General features: G+C 43.9%; 1 protein-coding gene across 1 annotated transcript in view; it reads right to left on the reverse strand.

Annotated features, from left to right (window-relative positions):
• Positions 1 to 18,543, reverse strand: part of CLTRN (collectrin, amino acid transport regulator) — a 98,790-nt gene that overhangs the window by 14,588 nt on the left and 65,659 nt on the right. Inside the window, exons 3-5 of the mRNA XM_075335161.1 lie at positions 13,461 to 13,543; positions 13,074 to 13,190; positions 916 to 1,107 (exon numbers count right to left, since the gene is read on the reverse strand). Coding sequence (XP_075191276.1) covers positions 916 to 1,107; positions 13,074 to 13,190; positions 13,461 to 13,543 — 392 coding nt within the window. The remainder of the gene's footprint in view (positions 1 to 915; positions 1,108 to 13,073; positions 13,191 to 13,460; positions 13,544 to 18,543) is intronic.

Consider the following 18,543-nt stretch of genomic DNA (forward strand, 5'->3'; position numbering starts at 1 on the left):
CGAGCCACACTATGGGTCTGGATCCGAGCAGCTTGGCTGCTGGCATGGGAGCGACACACATGCGCTGAAGCCGTACAGCCGAGCCCCTGTATAAAGAGCATGGCAGACTGCATGACACGCTGGGGCATTATTACTTTACTTAATTAAGCCCTGTTGCACAACTATCACGGTTGCAAAGGTCGTGACAGCCAGCGGTCCTGTGGGTGCAGGGGGACTACCAACCCTAGCACCTCCTTCAAAAATGTATAAAAAAAACCAAAATACGATAATCTGAAATCAGAAATACGTATTGTAAAAAAAATTATCACAATCTGGTTCCAATTTGTTTAAAAAATGTATGTGACACGTCCCTTTAAAGAAATAAAAATATACCTAAAAAGAGTATTGGATATTTTAATTTTTTTTTAACAGGTTAGAGGAGGGCTCTGCAAGAAAAGTTTACATGGTCGTGGTGGCCAGCTTAAAAAATAATTTGGCCAAAAAAAAAGCTGATGGCTATGTATGTGGCATGATTGGTGAGGATGTGATGCAGAAGTGGAGATTTTCCAAGTGTGGCGGTGGGACTTTAGAAAGTTCGATGGGTTGATCCTGGGCGGAGTCTCAAGGGGCTCAAAAATTGTGGCAGCATAGGGCCCTGAAATTCCCTGATGACATGATCTGGACATGAGCTTTATGAAATAATTTAAATGCTACTTGTAATTTTAAGATTGATTTTGAATATTCTTACAATTTTAAAAGATTAAAAAATTACAGTATTAAAAACTGAAATGTACAATGTATGTAGGTGCCAAGATGCAAAGGAGCTACAGTAATTGCTAAAAAAAAATGAATCTTTTCTGTTTGTTGGAAAAAAACATTTTCATTACAGATATTTTCTACATTGCAATTTGAGAAGTGATGGATGGACAGACTTACTTCATGCGCTTGATTCCTGATATCACAAATAGAATTGCTACCACTCCAAGAAGACCAACAACCACGCCAAATACAATCAGCCATGATTTGCTGGAAGACATAACCTCAGGAGCCAATGTGGGGGGTATGGATAGGAATTCCAGGGTGTTATCATCTAATAGAAAGGCATTGTTTATCCGGTTTCTTTCAAGCCTTTAAAAATAAACGATGTATATCACAGTAAAAATGGACATGTTGTATTTCAAAGCAATCAAAAAAACACAACTTCAATCCCCAGAAACGTTTATTGACTATAACAAACCTTTATCTTACAACATAAAAATGCAATGACAACTTTAAATAATTAGTATGAAGTTATCAATTTAGTTTTACTGTATAATGTACAGCATGACAAAAAGTGCAAAGGAAATCAGAAATTTCTTTTCTCTATTTCAACTCCCCTCCCTCAAGATAAAATATCAACATTTTATATGAAAAACCTAAGGGGTACTTTGCACGTTGCGACATCGCTACTGCAAAATTGAAAGTGACGCATATCCGGCGCCAGTAATGATGTTGCAACGTGTAAAGCCTAGATGCGCCGATTTACGATCGCAAAAGCGTTGTAAATCGGCGATCTATGTAACGTCGATCATTTCCATAATTTCAGAAGGACCGATGTTACGATGTTGTTTCTCGTTCCTGCGGCAGCACACATCGCTGTGTGTGAAGCCGCAGGAGCGAGGAACATCTCCTACCTGCATCCCGCCGCCAATACGGAAGGAAGGAGGTGGGCGGGATGTTTACGTCCCGCTCATCTCCTCCCCTCCGCTTCTATTGGCCGCCTGCCGTGTGACGTTGCTATGACGCCGCATGACCCGCCCCCTTAGTAAGGAGGCAGTTCGCCGGCCAGAGCGACGTCGCAGGGCAGGTGAGTGCATGTGAAGCTGCCGTAGCGATAAATGTTCGCTACGGCAGCTATCACCAGATATCGCATGTGCGATGGGGGCGGGTACTATCATAGGCTAGCGATGTCTCAGCGTGCAAAGTACCCATAAGGGTATGGGCCCACGTAGGAGAGTTGTGGCACATTTTCTGCACACAGAACTGTATGTTTTGGAAGGAAAAACGCAGCAGAAAACATGCACATTTTTTTATTGCTTTTTTGCATTTTTAAATGCATTTTTCTGGTGTTTTTCCATTCATTTTTCTAGTCATGGCGATTGCGGGGGTTCCTATGCTGTACCTGGAATGACACTGAGACGACTCCAGGTTACTGAGCTACGGAGAGCCACAGACACAATGCCGGATGCATGGTGTGAGAGGCGAAGTGTCAGTGTTGCGAGTGAAGCGCTGACAGATATAGTCCATTGCAGTGATTGAGCTTGAGCAAAAATACAGCGTGGGCACAGAGCCTAAGGGCTAGGACACACGGTGAGTAAAATTGAGCAATTGGGATACAATAAAAAAAATCACATTCCACTTGGACCAATGTTACTGCATCAGGCAGTTCCCATCTGCAATTTTTTTTCAGGCGGAATCGCACAGAGAAAACAATTGCAGCATGCTGTGGGTGTCAGCGAGAGACATATCACTCGCACCCATCCAAGTCTAAAGGGTGCTTTACACACTGCGACATCGTTAGCGATTGCTAGCGATGTTGCGAGCGATAGCACCCGCCCCCATCGTTCGTGCGACATTTGGTGATTGCTGCCGTAGCGAACAATATCGCTACGGCAGCGTCACACGCACATACCTGTTCAGCGACATCGCTGTGACCGTCGAACAATCCCTCCTTCAAGGGGGAGGTGCGTTTGGTGTCACAGCGACGTCACAGCGGCGTCACAAAACGGCCGCCCAATAGAAGAGGAGGGGAGGAGATGAGCGGCCGGAACATGCCGCCCACCTTCTTCCTTCCTCATTGCCGGTGAACGCAGGTAAGGAGAGGTTCGTCGTTCCTGCGGTGTCACACATAGCGATGTGTGATGCCACAGGAACAATGAACAACCAGCGGCATGCACCCACAACGATATTATGAAAAGGAGCGACGTGTCAACGATCAACGATTTTTGACATTTTTGCGATCGTTGATCGTCACTCCTAGATGTCACATGCTGCAATATCGCTAACGACGCGGGATGTGCGTCACAAACACCGTGACCCCAACGATATATCGTTAGCGATGTCGCAGCGTGTAAAGCACCCTTAAGGGTGCAAGAGAAACATTGCAATGCACTCGGATGACACCAGAGTGCAGTTTAATATACTCATCAGCTGACAATGGAGGAGATGGAGAGATTAATCCCTACTTCTCCTCCAAAGCTGTGAACAGATTGCAGGATCGGATCACAGTTGCATGACATTTGGTTTACGCTCACAGCAAAGTGGGGGCCGAGGTTCATTAGCATATCGCATCCGATGCTCTCATATCAGATGCCATACACTCGTGTGGCCCTAGCCTAATACAGCTACGTCACCTGTAAAATAGACTTATGGCTTTTGGAATTAAATGGCAATGGCAAAACAAATGGTCAGTGGAAAAAAAAAAAGAAAAAAAGAAACCCTGTGGTCTTAAGGGGCTAAAATTCATTAACCTATAAGCAGAACCTGCCACCAGGTTTTCCTTATATAAAATAAAGCTGACAACTTTACCGCCTATAGAGAAAAGTACTGTAATCTGTTTGTGTCCGGAGAGAACAAAAAATGACCCAGAAGTCAAGGCGGCGCATGTGCACTACAGAACTTTTCTCTGTGCTCAGCAATGCAGAACGAAGAATGCCTGCGCAGGAGCAAAATTGGGGCGCTTTGTGGATGGCGCAGGATGCACCATCCATATTAGGCAGGAAGACGGCGATGGTGGGGAGAAAGCAGGTGCCGAGCAAGACCAGCAACACCCATTGACAGGGCTATGTCATATGCAGGGATAACAAGTAAGCTGGAAAAAAATAAATGCACAAGAGGGTCTTATCCGGATTAATTAGTTACAGGAGGTCTAGGATAGACTCACCTCGTGTGGTTGTTAGAGTTACAAACTCTGTAGAAAGATACATTTCTGCAGTAGAGACCCACGTGGAGACAATCATGGGTAAAGAGGAAAGGGTTAAAAGCTCTATGCTGCCGTGAGGATGAAGTCAGGGAACAAATGAATATGATGTATAAAATAATTTCTTGTCAATGCGTTTCAGAGCCATCTAGGCTCCTTCCTCAGGAGAAATCATATACCAAAGGAGTTATATATGTCCTGAGGAAAAGCCTAAACGGCTCTGAAATGCGTTGTCGATAAATCATTTTCTGAATCATATTCATTTGTTCTCTGACTTCATTCCTATGGCAGCGAGGAACTTTCAATGTTTTTTTCTCTTACCGGTTATATGCAGGGATAAAAGCATGTTTTGGGATATGAATAGGGGTTTAGGGTTTGTATAAAGGTTGCTAGACTGTTGTGATAGAGGTGGTAAAGGTGGTCCTTAGTTTATATTGGGAAAACTATGACATAAATTCATCATTACAAGTAGTTTGGGCTGGTACAATCACCTTATTAATAGGGTTATTCCATCAGAAAAACCTATACTCAAAAATAGATCCCAGGCCTCTCTTTTCTTTGACAATAACTGGACATCTGATCCCTATAAAAACTCCAGTTTGTGGCAGTGTGGCGCCCTTGCGGCTTCAGGTGCCACAGGGTGTTATGATTCAGGGACCGAGGAGAATCAAAAAAATGCGGAATCCCAAATGGTAACAGAGTGGCTGGAACCTTAATGGCTTGCAGACCTAATCCTGACCCACAACTAGAAGTAGCCGTGAGGCGAGCCTACGATGACCTAGTCGTCTCGACACAGCCGGAGAACTAAATGTTCTCACAGATAGAGATATAAGAAAGCTAATCTGCCTCAGAGCAGTCCCCAAAGATAGATAGATAGCCCCCCACATGTAAAAGCTACGGTGATATGGAAAAACACAATACAAAGCTAGAAAAGATAGATTCAGCAAAGGTGAGGCCCAAACTATCTTTATAGGAAAGGATAGGAAGGAGCAGTGTCTGCAACCGTAAAAACCCTAATATATATCAGCACTTCTGATATGGAAAAATCCTGAGGTCACACAACCTCTCCCCCACTGTATCAGCCCTCTGATGTTACTGGGATCAAAAAACACTGATATAGATGGAGGACTGAATTAATACCAAGCATGAAAAACACAATACCTTGCAGAATCATGGAGCTAAGTATACAGACACTCCAAACAGGGAATGATCCAATTCCACCAGGAACTCCACACAGGCAAATAGGAATCAAGCATTAGTATCAAAGCAGAAAAAAACAACAAGAAAGTGGAAAACAAACAGCACAGGTACAAAGACCACTGACATCTGAGAGGAGTTCTGGTAGTAAGCAGAGCTGGTTACAGAATGTCCTTAACACACAGGAGACCATTGAGCACCGGCAAGTGACAAAAGAAAACTACTCAGTTATATACAGTTAGGTCCAGAAATATTTGGACAGTGACACAAGTTTTGTTATTTTAGCTGTTTACAAAAACATGTTCAGAAATACAATTATATATATAATATGGGCTGAAAGTGCACACTCCCAGCTGCAATATGAGAGTTTTCACATCCAAATCGGAGAAAGGGATTAGGAATCATAGCTCTGTAATGCATAGCCTCCTCTTTTTCAAGGGACCAAAAGTAATTGGACAAGGGACTCTAAGGGCTGAAATTAACTCTGAAGGCATCTCCCTCGTTAACCTGTAATCAATGAAGTAGTTAAAAGGTCTGGGGTTGATTACAGGTGTGTGGTTTTGCATTTGGAAGCTGTTGCTGTGACCAGACAACATGCGGTCTAAGGAACTCTCAACTGAGGTGAAGCAGAACATCCTGAGGCTGAAAAAAAAGAAAAAATCCATCAGAGAGATAGCAGACATGCTTGGAGTAGCAAAATCAACAGTCGGGTACATTCTGAGAAAAAAGGAATTGACTGGTGAGCTTGGGAACTCAAAAAGGCCTGGGCGTCCACAGATGACAACAGTGGTGGATGATCGCCGCATACTTTCTTTGATGAAGAAGAACCCGTTCACAACATCAACTGAAGTCCAGAACACTCTCAGTGAAGTAGGTGTATCTGTCTCTAAGTCAACAGTAAAGAGAAGACTCCATGAAAGTAAATACAAAGGGTTCACATCTAGATGCAAACCATTCATCACTTCCAAAAATAGACAGGACAGAGTTAAATTTGCTGAAAAACACCTCATGAAGCCAGCTCAGTTCTGGAAAAGTATTCTATGGACAGATGAGACAAAGATCAACCTGTACCAGAATGATGGGAAGAAAAAAGATTGGAGAAGAAAGGGAACGGCACATGATCCAAGGCACACCACATCTTCTGTAAAACATGGTGGAGGCAACGTGATGGCATGGGCATGCATGGCTTTCAATGGCACTGGGTCACTTGTGTTTATTGATGACATAACAGCAGACAAGAGTAGCCGGATGAATTCTGAAGTGTACCGGGATATACTTTCAGCCGAGATTCAGCCAAATGCTGCAAAGTTGATCGGACGGCGCTTCATAGTACAGATGGACAATGACCCCAAGCATACAGCCAAAGCTACCCAGGAGTTCATGAGTGCAAAAAAGTGGAACATTCTGCAATGGCCAAGTCAATCACCAGATCTTAACCCAATTGAGCATGCATTTCACTTGCTCAAATCCAGACTTAAGACGGAAAGACCCACAAACAAGCAAGACCTGAAGGCTGCGGCTGTAAAGGCCTGGCAAAGCATTAAGAAGGAGGAAACCCGGCGTTTGGTGATGTCCATGGGTTCCAGACTTAAGGCAGTGATTGCCTCCAAAGGATTCGCAACAAAATATTGAAAATAAAAATATTTTGTTTGGGTTTGGTTTATTTGTCCAATTACTTTTGACCTCCTAAATTGTGGAGTGTTTGTAAAGAAATGTGTACAATTCCTACAATTTCTATCAGATATTTTTGTTCAAACCTTTAAATTAAACGTTACAATCTGCACTTGAATTCTGTTGTAGAGGTTTCATTTCAAATCCAATGTGGTGGCATGCAGAGCCCAACTCGCGAAAATTGTGTCACTGTCCAAATATTTCTGGACCTAACTGTAGTCCCAATCTGACTCTGTTCTCTATAGGTGTGTGGCTTTCATTCCACAAATCAACTGCATCGCCAGCACTAACCACAAGAGGGAGGCCCAAACTGGAAAACATATTCACAACAGTACTGCACCTCAACCGAGGTGGAGTATTTTTCCTGGATAAGGTGGAGGTAATTCTCCGGTGTACATCACAATCCATTCAATACACAGTTTAGTTGTCATCACCACTGGGACTGGTGTTATGATCCGGTAACCATGGAAGATTACCAAAAAATCCTATTAGTAGAAAAACACCAAGAAAAACAAGAGTAGTTGGAACCTGAGCCAACCACAATCACCTAACTATCAGACCACACTAGAAGTAGCCGTGGAGCGTTCCTAAACACCTAGACGCCTAGTCACAGCCGGAGAAACTAGCTACACCTCACAGATAGAAATGAGGAAATCTACCTTGCCTCAGAGAAGTCCCCAAAGGAATAGCCAGCTCCCGACATATAGAGATTACGGTGATGTAGGAAAACACGATACACTGACGAGGCCTGACTACCTAGATACAAAGGAAAAAAAAGTCTCCTGATAGTAAAAATGGCCCTGGAGGTCAAACCTCGCCTCCACTATATCAAATACTCTTGTAAATAATGGGAGAAACAAAATACCAAAAAGAACACAAAAATACAAAAGTGCAAATAATCAAGTTTGACAGGGGGAACCCCCATGCTCACCAAACTAGAAAAGCAAATCTTCACCTGCAAGAAAACAGATACCAAACAAAACAAAAAGAAAAACAAACATCCTAAGGTGTAAACCAAGAAACAAAGCAAAAGCTTGCAAACTTATCTGCGGAGGTCTTGCACAGGAAAACAGGGAAGACAGAACTATAAGCCAGGTTCAGAGACTGAGGAAAATTCAACTATCACCGGCGCCAGCAAGGCAAAAAGTGCTCTCCTATATACAGCAGACTTGTCTGCAATAGGTCTTCCTCAATTCCCAATTAACGCCGACACCTGTCTGAGTCACAGACTCAGACTCAGCTTCACTACCATTCCTGGCCACCAGAGAGAAATCCAAAACAGCACCCACACAGACGACATTCACAACAAACTGGGCTAGGGTTGGTGCTGGGGGTGGCCATCATGAGGTATGGGACCTCCTGCCCACTAGTTAAGCAACCCGGGAGGCAAGCCACTCCTCAGGGGAAGTGAGGAGCAACATTACACATAATAATTCAAGTCTGGACCACGGTCCAAGCAAGACGCACCTATAGGCAAGCAAGTGCAGCAAGGAGCCAGCGGTCTGGAGCTGCAGGCTCGACCCGGGTTTTTAACCAGAAGGAAGATCCCAGGGCTCGAGGAGAGTGCAGACGGCACCTGCGACCCATTCCATGGCCCAGGAGCTGGGGTGGAGGGACAACCAATAGAAAGGGCATACAGAAGGAACACCAGCTGTGACCGCCGAACTAACTGGGATCAGCTGGAGCCCATCACAGCGGAGACCTGCATTCCAAGGGTGACGACCTTACAGTGAGTAAAGACCATTGACTGCAATCTCTGTGTTGCTCCCTTTCTTACTGCACCACCAGCCCTGCACTCCGGCAATAGAATACTACCACCATCATCCTCCCTGGGGCCTTGCTCTATCTGTGGAGAGCTGCAACACCCGAGCTGTGTCACCATCCACCCCAGAAGAGAGACATCCCGCAGAAGCGGCTAATAACTGGCCGCATACCACAGGTGGCGTCACGAATAACTACTCCCATCATCCCCATCCCTTCATCTTTATTGATACCGCCGGGGTCACGAAACCAGGCCAGGCTGCTGTGACGTCCCAAACCGACTCTCTTCAGTTGCTGCATGGAGCTGTCAGGAGCGGCGGTATCTTCTGCAGCTCCTGTCACCTCCATGTAGCAGAGCTGGAAGCGACGCTGGAACTCCGTGGATTACACCGGACATGGTGGGCTTTTTCGGGCTGAATAAAGTGGTGAATGAGGGTATTTGTTAGTGATTTTTATTGCAAATAAAGGATTTTTTCAGGTGTGTGTGTTTATTTAATGTAACTTACAGATTAATCATGGAATGTATCTCGGGGAGACAATTGACATGATTAATCTAGGATTTAGTGGCAGCTTTGGGCTGTCATTAACTCCTTATTACCCCGATTGTAAACGCACCAGGGCAAATCGAGAAGAGCCGGGTACAGTCCCAGAACTGTCGCATCTAATGTATGCGGCAATTCTGGACGACTGATGACTGATATTGTTAGGCTGAGGGGCTTCCCATAACGTGGAGCTCTCCATCCTGAGAATACCAGCCTTCAGCCGTATGGCTTTATCTGGCTGGTATTAAAATTGGGGGGAACGCACGCCGGATTTTTTATTAATTTATTTATTTATTTCTATGCTCCATAGTGACACGCCCACCGGCGGCTGTGATTGGTTGCAGTTAGACAGCTGTCACTCAGCGTGTGGGCGTGTCTCACTGCAACCAATCATATTTGCCGGTGGGCGGGGAAAGCAGGGAATACGAGATTGTTTAATGAGCGGCCGGCTTTTTCAAAATAATAAAAGCCGCCAAAGCAGTGTGAATGCCGTGCAGCGCCACGCTGGTGATCAGGGATCGGTGAGTATGAGAGAGGGCTGCTCACCTCCGTCACTCGGGGAATTAGCGGTCACCGGTGAATCCTTCACGGGTGACCGCTAATCATTACACGGCACACAGACAGAGCTGCAGCATGACAATGAATTCGGGTGAAGTTCACCCGAGTTCATCCTCATCGCGCAACTCTGTCTGCTGTCAGCCGACATGTAGTAACGACATTTTGCATCACACACGCAACATTTCTCACAAACACATGCCAGTTAAGTTTCACACGCACACACGGACATTTCACACGCACATACGGCTAGCATACGGGATACACATGCAGGCCACATATACCATAAAAACGGACCTAAAAACGGAAAACGGACCCGAAAAACGACCCGTATTACACGCACGTGGTTTTCAAGGATGTGTGTTTCAGGCCTTAAAGAGGGTGTCCCATAAAGATAACTTGAGAGCAGATTTAATATTAGTCAACATGCATGTGATATAGGGTGGTCTGTAAGAGAGGATACCGTCCTGGCAGCCCTAAACATCCATGCATTGGTGCCAGGGCAGCTAAAGTCATCACTCAGTGCATAATGAGTGTCAGATGTAACCGTGCCCCTGGCAATGACTGACAGACGACTCCAATGCTAAACCTGCTGTAAGTCACTCCTGGGGTCTGGTTATAGATGCCACGCACTATGCAATAAAAACATCCATTTAGTCGAGATTTAGATGAGAACCAGCTGACAACTACAATATTTCTTTACACAGACCAAGATTTATTTCAATAACTAATAACGGGTAGACCTCTGGGTAGACTTCTGCCATATGCAGGCTCCCAGCCGATGATATCAACTTTTCCTTGTCTTCCTTTGTGTGCATGTTTTGCATATAATTCCAGTGCAGAAGATTTGTCGAAAAAATAACACGGCAACAAGTGTAACTACTAGTCTCCATTATAGCAATTTTAGTGTCTTTTGATAAACAGTGAATTACAAAAGAGCGTGGGAAATACAGTACATCCCAAAAACTCAGTTCACCCCTCAAATTTTCGTAATTTTTTAATTATATCTTTTCATGGGCCAACACTGAAGATATGACACTTTGATACAAATGAAGAGCCCGGACTGCTGACCCGAAGGGGCTTAAGGGAGGGCTACATGACTAGGAGGGATGCCAGGCCATAGGGTTAATAAGGGGTTAATGGAGAAAGTCAGTTTGGGCGCGAAATTTGGGGGTGGTGCTAAGGGGCAGTTAGGATCAGAGGTCAGTTTGATTGGTCAGGGGGTGGTGGCTATAGGGGGTAGTATATAGGGCAGGTCAGAGGGGGGGTGGGTCATTCCTACCTGGACGGTGACTGGAATCGTTCCCGCCCGCCCGCCCTAATTGTGGATTCGACATCGATGAAGAAAAGACGGAAGATCGTATTTGTCGCAGCGGCGGAAAGGAGGGGGGTGTCTGAAGGTGGGGGTTTGCACAGAGGAGAGGACGGAACCCAGTGCCGGAGCGGGTTACCTCTAGCGGTGCAATTGTTTGGTAAACGGGTCCTTGCTGGGTTGAGTCTCAGCGGGACATAGTGGGGGCAACATCTGGCTTGGGCTCTCGAGTCGGTGTGTTGCGGCTGAGGGTCAGGAGACGGGCTGATGTTGCAAAGAACATTTTGGTTAACCTTCAGGTACCCCCCCCTTCCTTTTTTCGGGTTCTTCAATGAAGAGTTGTCTTGTTACATGGCTGATGTTTATGTTATGAATAAATGGGGCTGCTGTGGCCTTTATATTCCAACGTCACACAGTGTTTGTGTTTATTTTAGATAAGAACCCTAGGGGGTAGGGGGTTGTTGGGGAAGGTCAAAGGCCTTCAGTCAGACATTCCGGAGTCATGTACAGTAGTCAGTGTACAGCTTGTATAACAGTGTAAATTTGGTGCCCTCTAAATAACTTAACACAGTTATTAATGTGTTAACCACAGGCAACAAAAGTGAGTACACCCCTATGTGAAAATGGCCAAATTGTGCCCAATTAGCCACTTTCCCTCCTCGTTGCCATGTGACTCATTAGTGTTACAAGTGCTCAGGTGTGAATGGGGAGCAGGTGAGTTACATTTGGTGTTATCACACACACTCTCATACTGATTACTGGAAGTTCAAAATGGCTCTTCACCATAAAGAATTCTCTGAGAATCTGAGAAAAAGAAGTGTTATTCTTCAAAAAGATGGCCTAGGCTATAAGAAGATTGTCACACCCTGAAACTGAGCTGCAGCATGGTTGCCAAGACCATACAGTGGTTTAACAACAGAGATTGCACTCATAACAGGCCTTGCTATGGTCAACGAAAAAAGTTGAGTGCACGTGCTCAGCGTCATATCCAGAGGTTGTCTTTTCAAAATAGATGTATGAGTGCTGCCAGCATTGCTGCAAAGGGTAAAGGGGTAGGGAGTCCTTCTGTCTGTGCTCAGACCATACACCGCACACTGCATCAAATTGATCTGCATGGCTGTCCTTTCAGAAGGAAGCTTCCTCTAAAAATGATGCTCAAGAAATCCTTGAAGACAAGCAGACTGAGGACATAGATTACTGGAACCACGTCCTATGTTCTGATGAGACCAAGATAAACTTATTTGGTTGAGATAGTGTCAAGTGTGTGTAGCAGCAACCAGGTGAGGAGTACAAAGACAAGTGTGTCTTGCCTACAATCAAGCATGGTGGTGAGAGTGTCACTGTTTGGGGATGCATGAGTGCTGCCAGCTGTGGGGAGCTACAGTTCATTGTGGGAACCATGAATGCCAACATGTACTGTGACATACTGAAGTACAGCATGATCCCCTGTCTTTGGAAACTGGGCTGCAAGACAGTGTTCCAAAATGATAACGACCCCAAACACACCTCCAAGGCGACCACTGCCTTGCTAAAGAAACTGAGAATAAAAGTGCTGGACTGGCAAAGCATGTCTCCACAGATAAACCCTATTGAGCATCTGTGGGGCATCCTCAAATGGAATGTGGAGGAGTGCAAGGTCTCTAACATCCACCACTTCTGCAACGTTGTCATGGAGGATGGAAGAGGATACAAGGGCTCATATGAAGCTCTAGTGATCTCCATGCCCAAGAGAGTTAAGGCAGTGCTTGAAAATAATGGAGGCCACACAAAATATTGACACTTTGGACACAATTTAGCCATTTTCACTTAGGGGTGTACTCACTTTTGTTGCCAGCGGTTTAGAAATTAATGGCTGTGTACTGAGTTATTTAGAGGGCACCAAAATTACACTGTTATACAAGCTGCAAATTGACTATTTTACATTTGATCAAAGTGTCATATCTTCAGTGTTGTCTCATGAAAAGATATAATAAAGCATTAACACAAATATGAGGGGTGTACTCACTTTTATGATATACTTTACAAATGTTTTATTATGTGATAGGTAGATATACTTTTGCCACAATATGCATTCACCTGTGATGGATTCTGCATGTACCTTATAGCATTCTTTACTTTTGCACTTTGTAGAGGTTCTGAGATGTTTGATGGGGATGTAACCAGGAACCAGAAGGACACTCTTGGAGTAACATTGCAGATCAAAACATTTGAAATCCTGTGTACAAGATGAAAATTTAGTAAAATCTGTCAGTAGTATCCCAATTTCAGCTATTAAAATTCAATAGGCAGGATGATTCTCTTCCCTAATGTCATGTGTCGGGGGACAATCAGGAGGGACATTAAATTGTCGGCCAATCCTACCGATCTCAGAGGCATCAGCCAACTTTAGTCTAACTAATTTATATGGGCGCCTTAAAGGTGACAGCCATTATTATTATTATTATTATTATTATTATTATTATTACTACCTAGTTGTAGAACTTACTGAATTGCATTGTCCACATGAGTTCTCATCGCAAATACCATCATAGCTTTAAAGAGAAACTCTTCATCAGCGTTCCATGGATACTGTAAAAGAGGAAGAGACAATAGTGCCACCATACTGATTTGAATACATGACCAAATGTATCTGGTTAATTTTTGCACATGAATCCACAGTATAACTAATCTGAATATATGTATATTATTTGTCTACTGATCATTAACATTAACATTAAAACCACATTTAGGTCCTAAAGCAAGGATCTGAGTGACAGGAGCCAAATTATGACGGCTAAACACCTCCAAAATGATGTATCTTTTGGTGTCTTCCTTGTGTGAAGTTGTACTTTCTCCCTATAGTGATCTAAGAAAGGACAACTGAGGAAAACTGTGACCAAAGGCTAGCCTGGTCCAGTCCCTCGGAAGTACTGTAGTACAAAGTGCTTTAATCAGATTACGGTGTATTTCCCAGACCAGCCAAAGTGCTTACCGTATGTTGTGCTTGCAAAATGAGCGTAAAAACTAGACCATGGAGCAATACAAGAAAATAGCCTGGTCTGATGAATTAAAATGTATTCTATATTATGCAGTTGTTGATATGAAACATGAGAAGACAAGCAGGCAGAGACAGCGTCATTCATCTGGGAAACGTTCTGCTGGAAGAACTGGGTTCATGGCATTGATATGGATGTTATTTTGACACATACCAACTATCTACAGTTGGGAAAAAAAGTATTTAGTCAGCCACCAATTATGCAAGTTCTCCCACTAAAAAAAGATGAGAGGCCTGTAATTGACATTGTACCGTAAGTAGACTACAACTATGAGAAACAAATCCAGAAAATCACCTTGTCTGATTTGGTAAGATTTTTTTTTTTTTTAATTATGGTTAAAAATAAGTATTTAGTCACCTGAAAACATGCAACATTTCTGGCTCTAACAGACCTGTAACTTCTTCTTTAAGAGGCTGCTCTGTCCTCCACTCATTACCTGTAGTAATGGCACCTGTCTGAACTTGTTATCACTATAAAAGACACCTGTCCACAACCTCAAACAGTCACACTCCAAACTGTACTATGGTGAAGACCAAAGAGCTGTCGAAGGACACCAAAAATAAAATTGTAGCCCTGCACCAGGCTGGGAAGACTGAATCTGCTCATCACTCCAAACCTTGTTCCAGGAGTTTGGAGGCTTGTTTCTGTGCTGTTTGGTGTACTGTAGGCGAGATACTTTGTGGCATTTGTGCAGTAATGGCTTTCTTCTGGCGACTCGACCATGCAGCCCTTTTTTCTTCAAGTGGCTACTTATTGGGCATCTTGAAATAGCCACACTGCTAGTTTTCCGTGAGTCCTGTATTTCAGCTGATGTTACTTGTGGGTTTTTCTTTGCATTACAAACAATTTTCCTGGCAGTTGTGTCCAAAATTTTTGTTGGTCTACCTGATCGTGGTTTGGTTTTTACAGAGCCCCTGATTTTCCATTTTGGTAATCAAAGTTTGAACACTGCTGACTGGCATTATCAATTCCTTGGATATCTTTTTGTATCCCTTTCCTGTTTTATACAATTCAACTATCTTTTCCCGTAGATCCCTTGACAATTCTTTTCTTTCCCCATGACTCACAATCCAGAAATGTCAGTGGCTGGATGAAAGGTGGAAGAGTCTGTCTGGATCCCAGAAACTCATTCAGCTTTAATGCACACACTGATTACAAGTGATGGGCGAACCAGCCGATGTTCGTGTTCAGGAGACTCGCCCAAGCTTTATGTGAAGTTCGCGTTCGGGTTCTGAGATAACGCGAAATTGCGTCGGAACACCGAACTTGGACTTTATAGTTATGGGATGGGCGGTCTGTAAAATAAAGAATATAGTTAATAATAAACATTGTCACTATATTTACAGGTCCTGTAAAGCATCCAGTGGATCTGATCAGCCGCTGTCTGCCGACCGCTTCTGCTTCTGGGTCCGATCACTAACTTCCGGTGATATTCACTGCACTGCTGGTCACACATCAGTCTTTAGCTATTTTCTGCCATGTTCGCGGTGATGTCAGGGTTCACCCGAGTCCATGGCGAACATGGCCAAAAACAGCCGTAGACTGCCGAGTGACGAGCAGTGCAATGAATACCGATTGAACTTTGACTATCACTGTGAGTGTCAGCCTGCTTCTTGCTCTGTAAAGACTGTCTGCACAGAGCGATGAAGCAAAGCTGACATTGCTGTCCCTGTGGACTACATTGGATAAAGGATTTTTTTATAATAAAGATGGAGTCTATAAATCTTTTTTTGTTTTATTTCTTATAAAAAAAAAATTCTGTGTTGTGTTTTTCTTTTTACTGTCTACTAGAAATGCATGGTGGCCATGTCTAATTTGGCGTGACACCATGAATTTCGGGCTTAGTACCAGCTGAGAATACAAAGCTGGTATTAACTCCTTTATTATCCAGCATGCCAACGCCATCAGGGCCGCTGGACGAGCCGTGTAAAGCACCTGGAAATGGCACTAAGAAACAATGCGTCATTTTCAAGGGCGGCTACGAGCTGTGGAGAATCCCAGCCCCCAGCTGCCTGGTTTTACTTGGCTGGTGATCAAAATACGGCGGTAGCCCAAGCATTTGTTTTCTAATTATTTTTTTAAATAATTAAAAAAAATTAATGGGCTTCCCTGTATTTTGATTGCAAGCTAAGGTAAAGCAAGGCAGATGGGGGTGGCAGCTGATAGCTGTCCACTTTATCTGAGCTGAGAATCAAAAATACCTTGGAGCGCTACGTCATTTTTTTAAATTATTTATTTATTTTTATACAACTATATATTGTGTATATATGTATACAGCTCTGGCAAAAATTAAGAGACCACTTCCAAATTTTCAGTTTTTCTGATTTTTCTCTTTATAGGTACCGTATATTTTTGAGTAAAATGTAAATTGTTTTTTTATTCTATAAACTACTGACAACGTCTCCGAATTTCCAAGCAAAAAATGTTGTATTTATTTTCTGAAAATAGTAGTTTAAAGCATAAATCAACAATTTACATTTTACTTAAAATGGGAATCCTCTTGTACCTGGCGGTACTCGTGCAGTCACAACGTGCCATGAACATAGCCTTTTTATGTTACGCTTGTCTAAAATGTCAACATCAGAATTTATACTACAAGCTAGAAAAAAAATGCTTAAATGAGGTCTAGAATAATGGTATTTGTGGTAGTTATATTGTTTTATTTCTTAGTTATCAATCACAACTTGAGTGGCGTAAGCCCAATGAGTCAATTATAGTCATACAGTGTGGCTCATAAAAGTTTTGGACATTGACTTATAGAGTAGTTATCTCCAATAAATGGCACTTAAGAGACAGTGCTCTTCATCTTGAAGGAGAGACAATTTGCATTCTTTTTTTTCCGGGAGCATTGCCTGGGCTGTAAAGGTCAGTTTGTGCTGCAAGATTATCTTTAAGGAGCGCTAATAGGAATATTAATTTCACGATAATCTAGCAATATAAACAAGCTGTTGATCACTTGAAGAATCAGAAAAAGCTTGATCATCAAGTGAAATAATCTGTCATGGTTTTTGCCTCCCCGTCCATATGGCTAGGGGGCGGAGCCTTCTCTCAGGCCTCACTTCCGGAGCTTGGATGCTTTAAATACTGTCATCTCCAGTGAACCAGCGCCGGCTCTAAGCTTAGCACTGCTTTGCCTGTGATTTCTGGTCCCTGTAAGTGTAATCCTGATCCGTCTCCTCTGTGTGCCTCGTTCTGTCTGTGTTCTGTCCCATAGTCGTTTCTCCATTCCTCTGTCCCACCTCCTTCCTTCCCACAACAGCTCCAGTTGTTATCCCCTCTCCTACCTCCCACTCGGTTGCTTCCTCTGGTACTGAGTGACCTTGACCCTGCCTCTGCTTGTTCCTCCGGTCTTCCTGCTCCCCGTACTGTGTATGACCCAGCCTGCCCGACCATCCCCGCACGCCCCATGGCTTCTGTTTTCCAGCTGATGCTGTGAGGCACTGCACCAGCACACTGTGTGTGCACCTCCTTGCTTATTCAGCTCTGTGTAGTGTCTTTCCCTGCAGTGCTCCAGCTCCCCCTGGTGGCAGCCTGACATAATCTTTTGTGCTGCTGAAAAGATCATCGTTCTTGGCAGTGCATCGCCGGGTCTAAACAAGACTCACACTGCCGAGAACAATGGCAGTCTATGCTCTCTGAGCAATCTACTACAGATCATTCTGCGAACACCTGAAGCCGTCAGCCTTTGTAAACTGGCTGTTAAATGACTGCTGATCAGCAAACAAGTAGCTGATCGACGGTGATTTAGTAGTGCTATTAGGTGTCACAAGGAGGTGTTTGCAGGCATTGCCAACTGTCATGGCGGCGTCAGGATCTGTGGAAACTACAGATTCAGGCACTCTGCCTGCTAACATCTCTGATGTCTTTGATAAAGTGCAGGGAGACGCGGGCATAAACCCACAGATTTAGGAAGGCTAGCAAGAGTTAATCTCTGCTGCTTTGCTTGTTAATCTCATTGATGACATGCTGTGGCTGACCCAGTCATGTTCGTTCACCTCCTATATATGCTGGCTGGACTATTTAATTAATGCCAACTATAGTTTACCTATACTGCTCTGGTGAAATGTTGTGATCCAGACTTACTGGTAGCTGTTGTGCATCATTGCTGTGAGCAGTTGTGGCATTAACCCTTGTTGTCTTCTTGTAGCTGCCTTCCTGCTCTTGCTTTTCTACTTAGTCTCTTACTGTTTATTCCTGTGAGTTTGCAGTGTGTCTGATTTTTGGTTTTCCCCTGTCTGTCTTAGGCCTCTTTCACACGTACGTGCCTCCGGTACGTGTTTGGCAGTTTTCTCACGTACCGGAGACACGTACACACATGGACCTATGTATTCCTAATGTTTTGGACACACGTAAGTATGTTCGAACGGAATGTGTGTCCGTTCCGTACTTACGTGTGTTTCTCACGCCGATATGTCCGTTTTTCTCCGTCATCACGGGTGTCACACGGAACGCAAACGTGTCACACATAACATACAACGCAAACGTGTCACACATAACATACACGGACCACACGGATGTGTTCCGTGTGACACA

The sequence above is a fragment of the Anomaloglossus baeobatrachus genome, chromosome 2 (genome assembly GCF_048569485.1).
Source record: "Anomaloglossus baeobatrachus isolate aAnoBae1 chromosome 2, aAnoBae1.hap1, whole genome shotgun sequence".
Lineage (NCBI taxonomy): Eukaryota > Metazoa > Chordata > Amphibia > Anura > Aromobatidae > Anomaloglossus > Anomaloglossus baeobatrachus.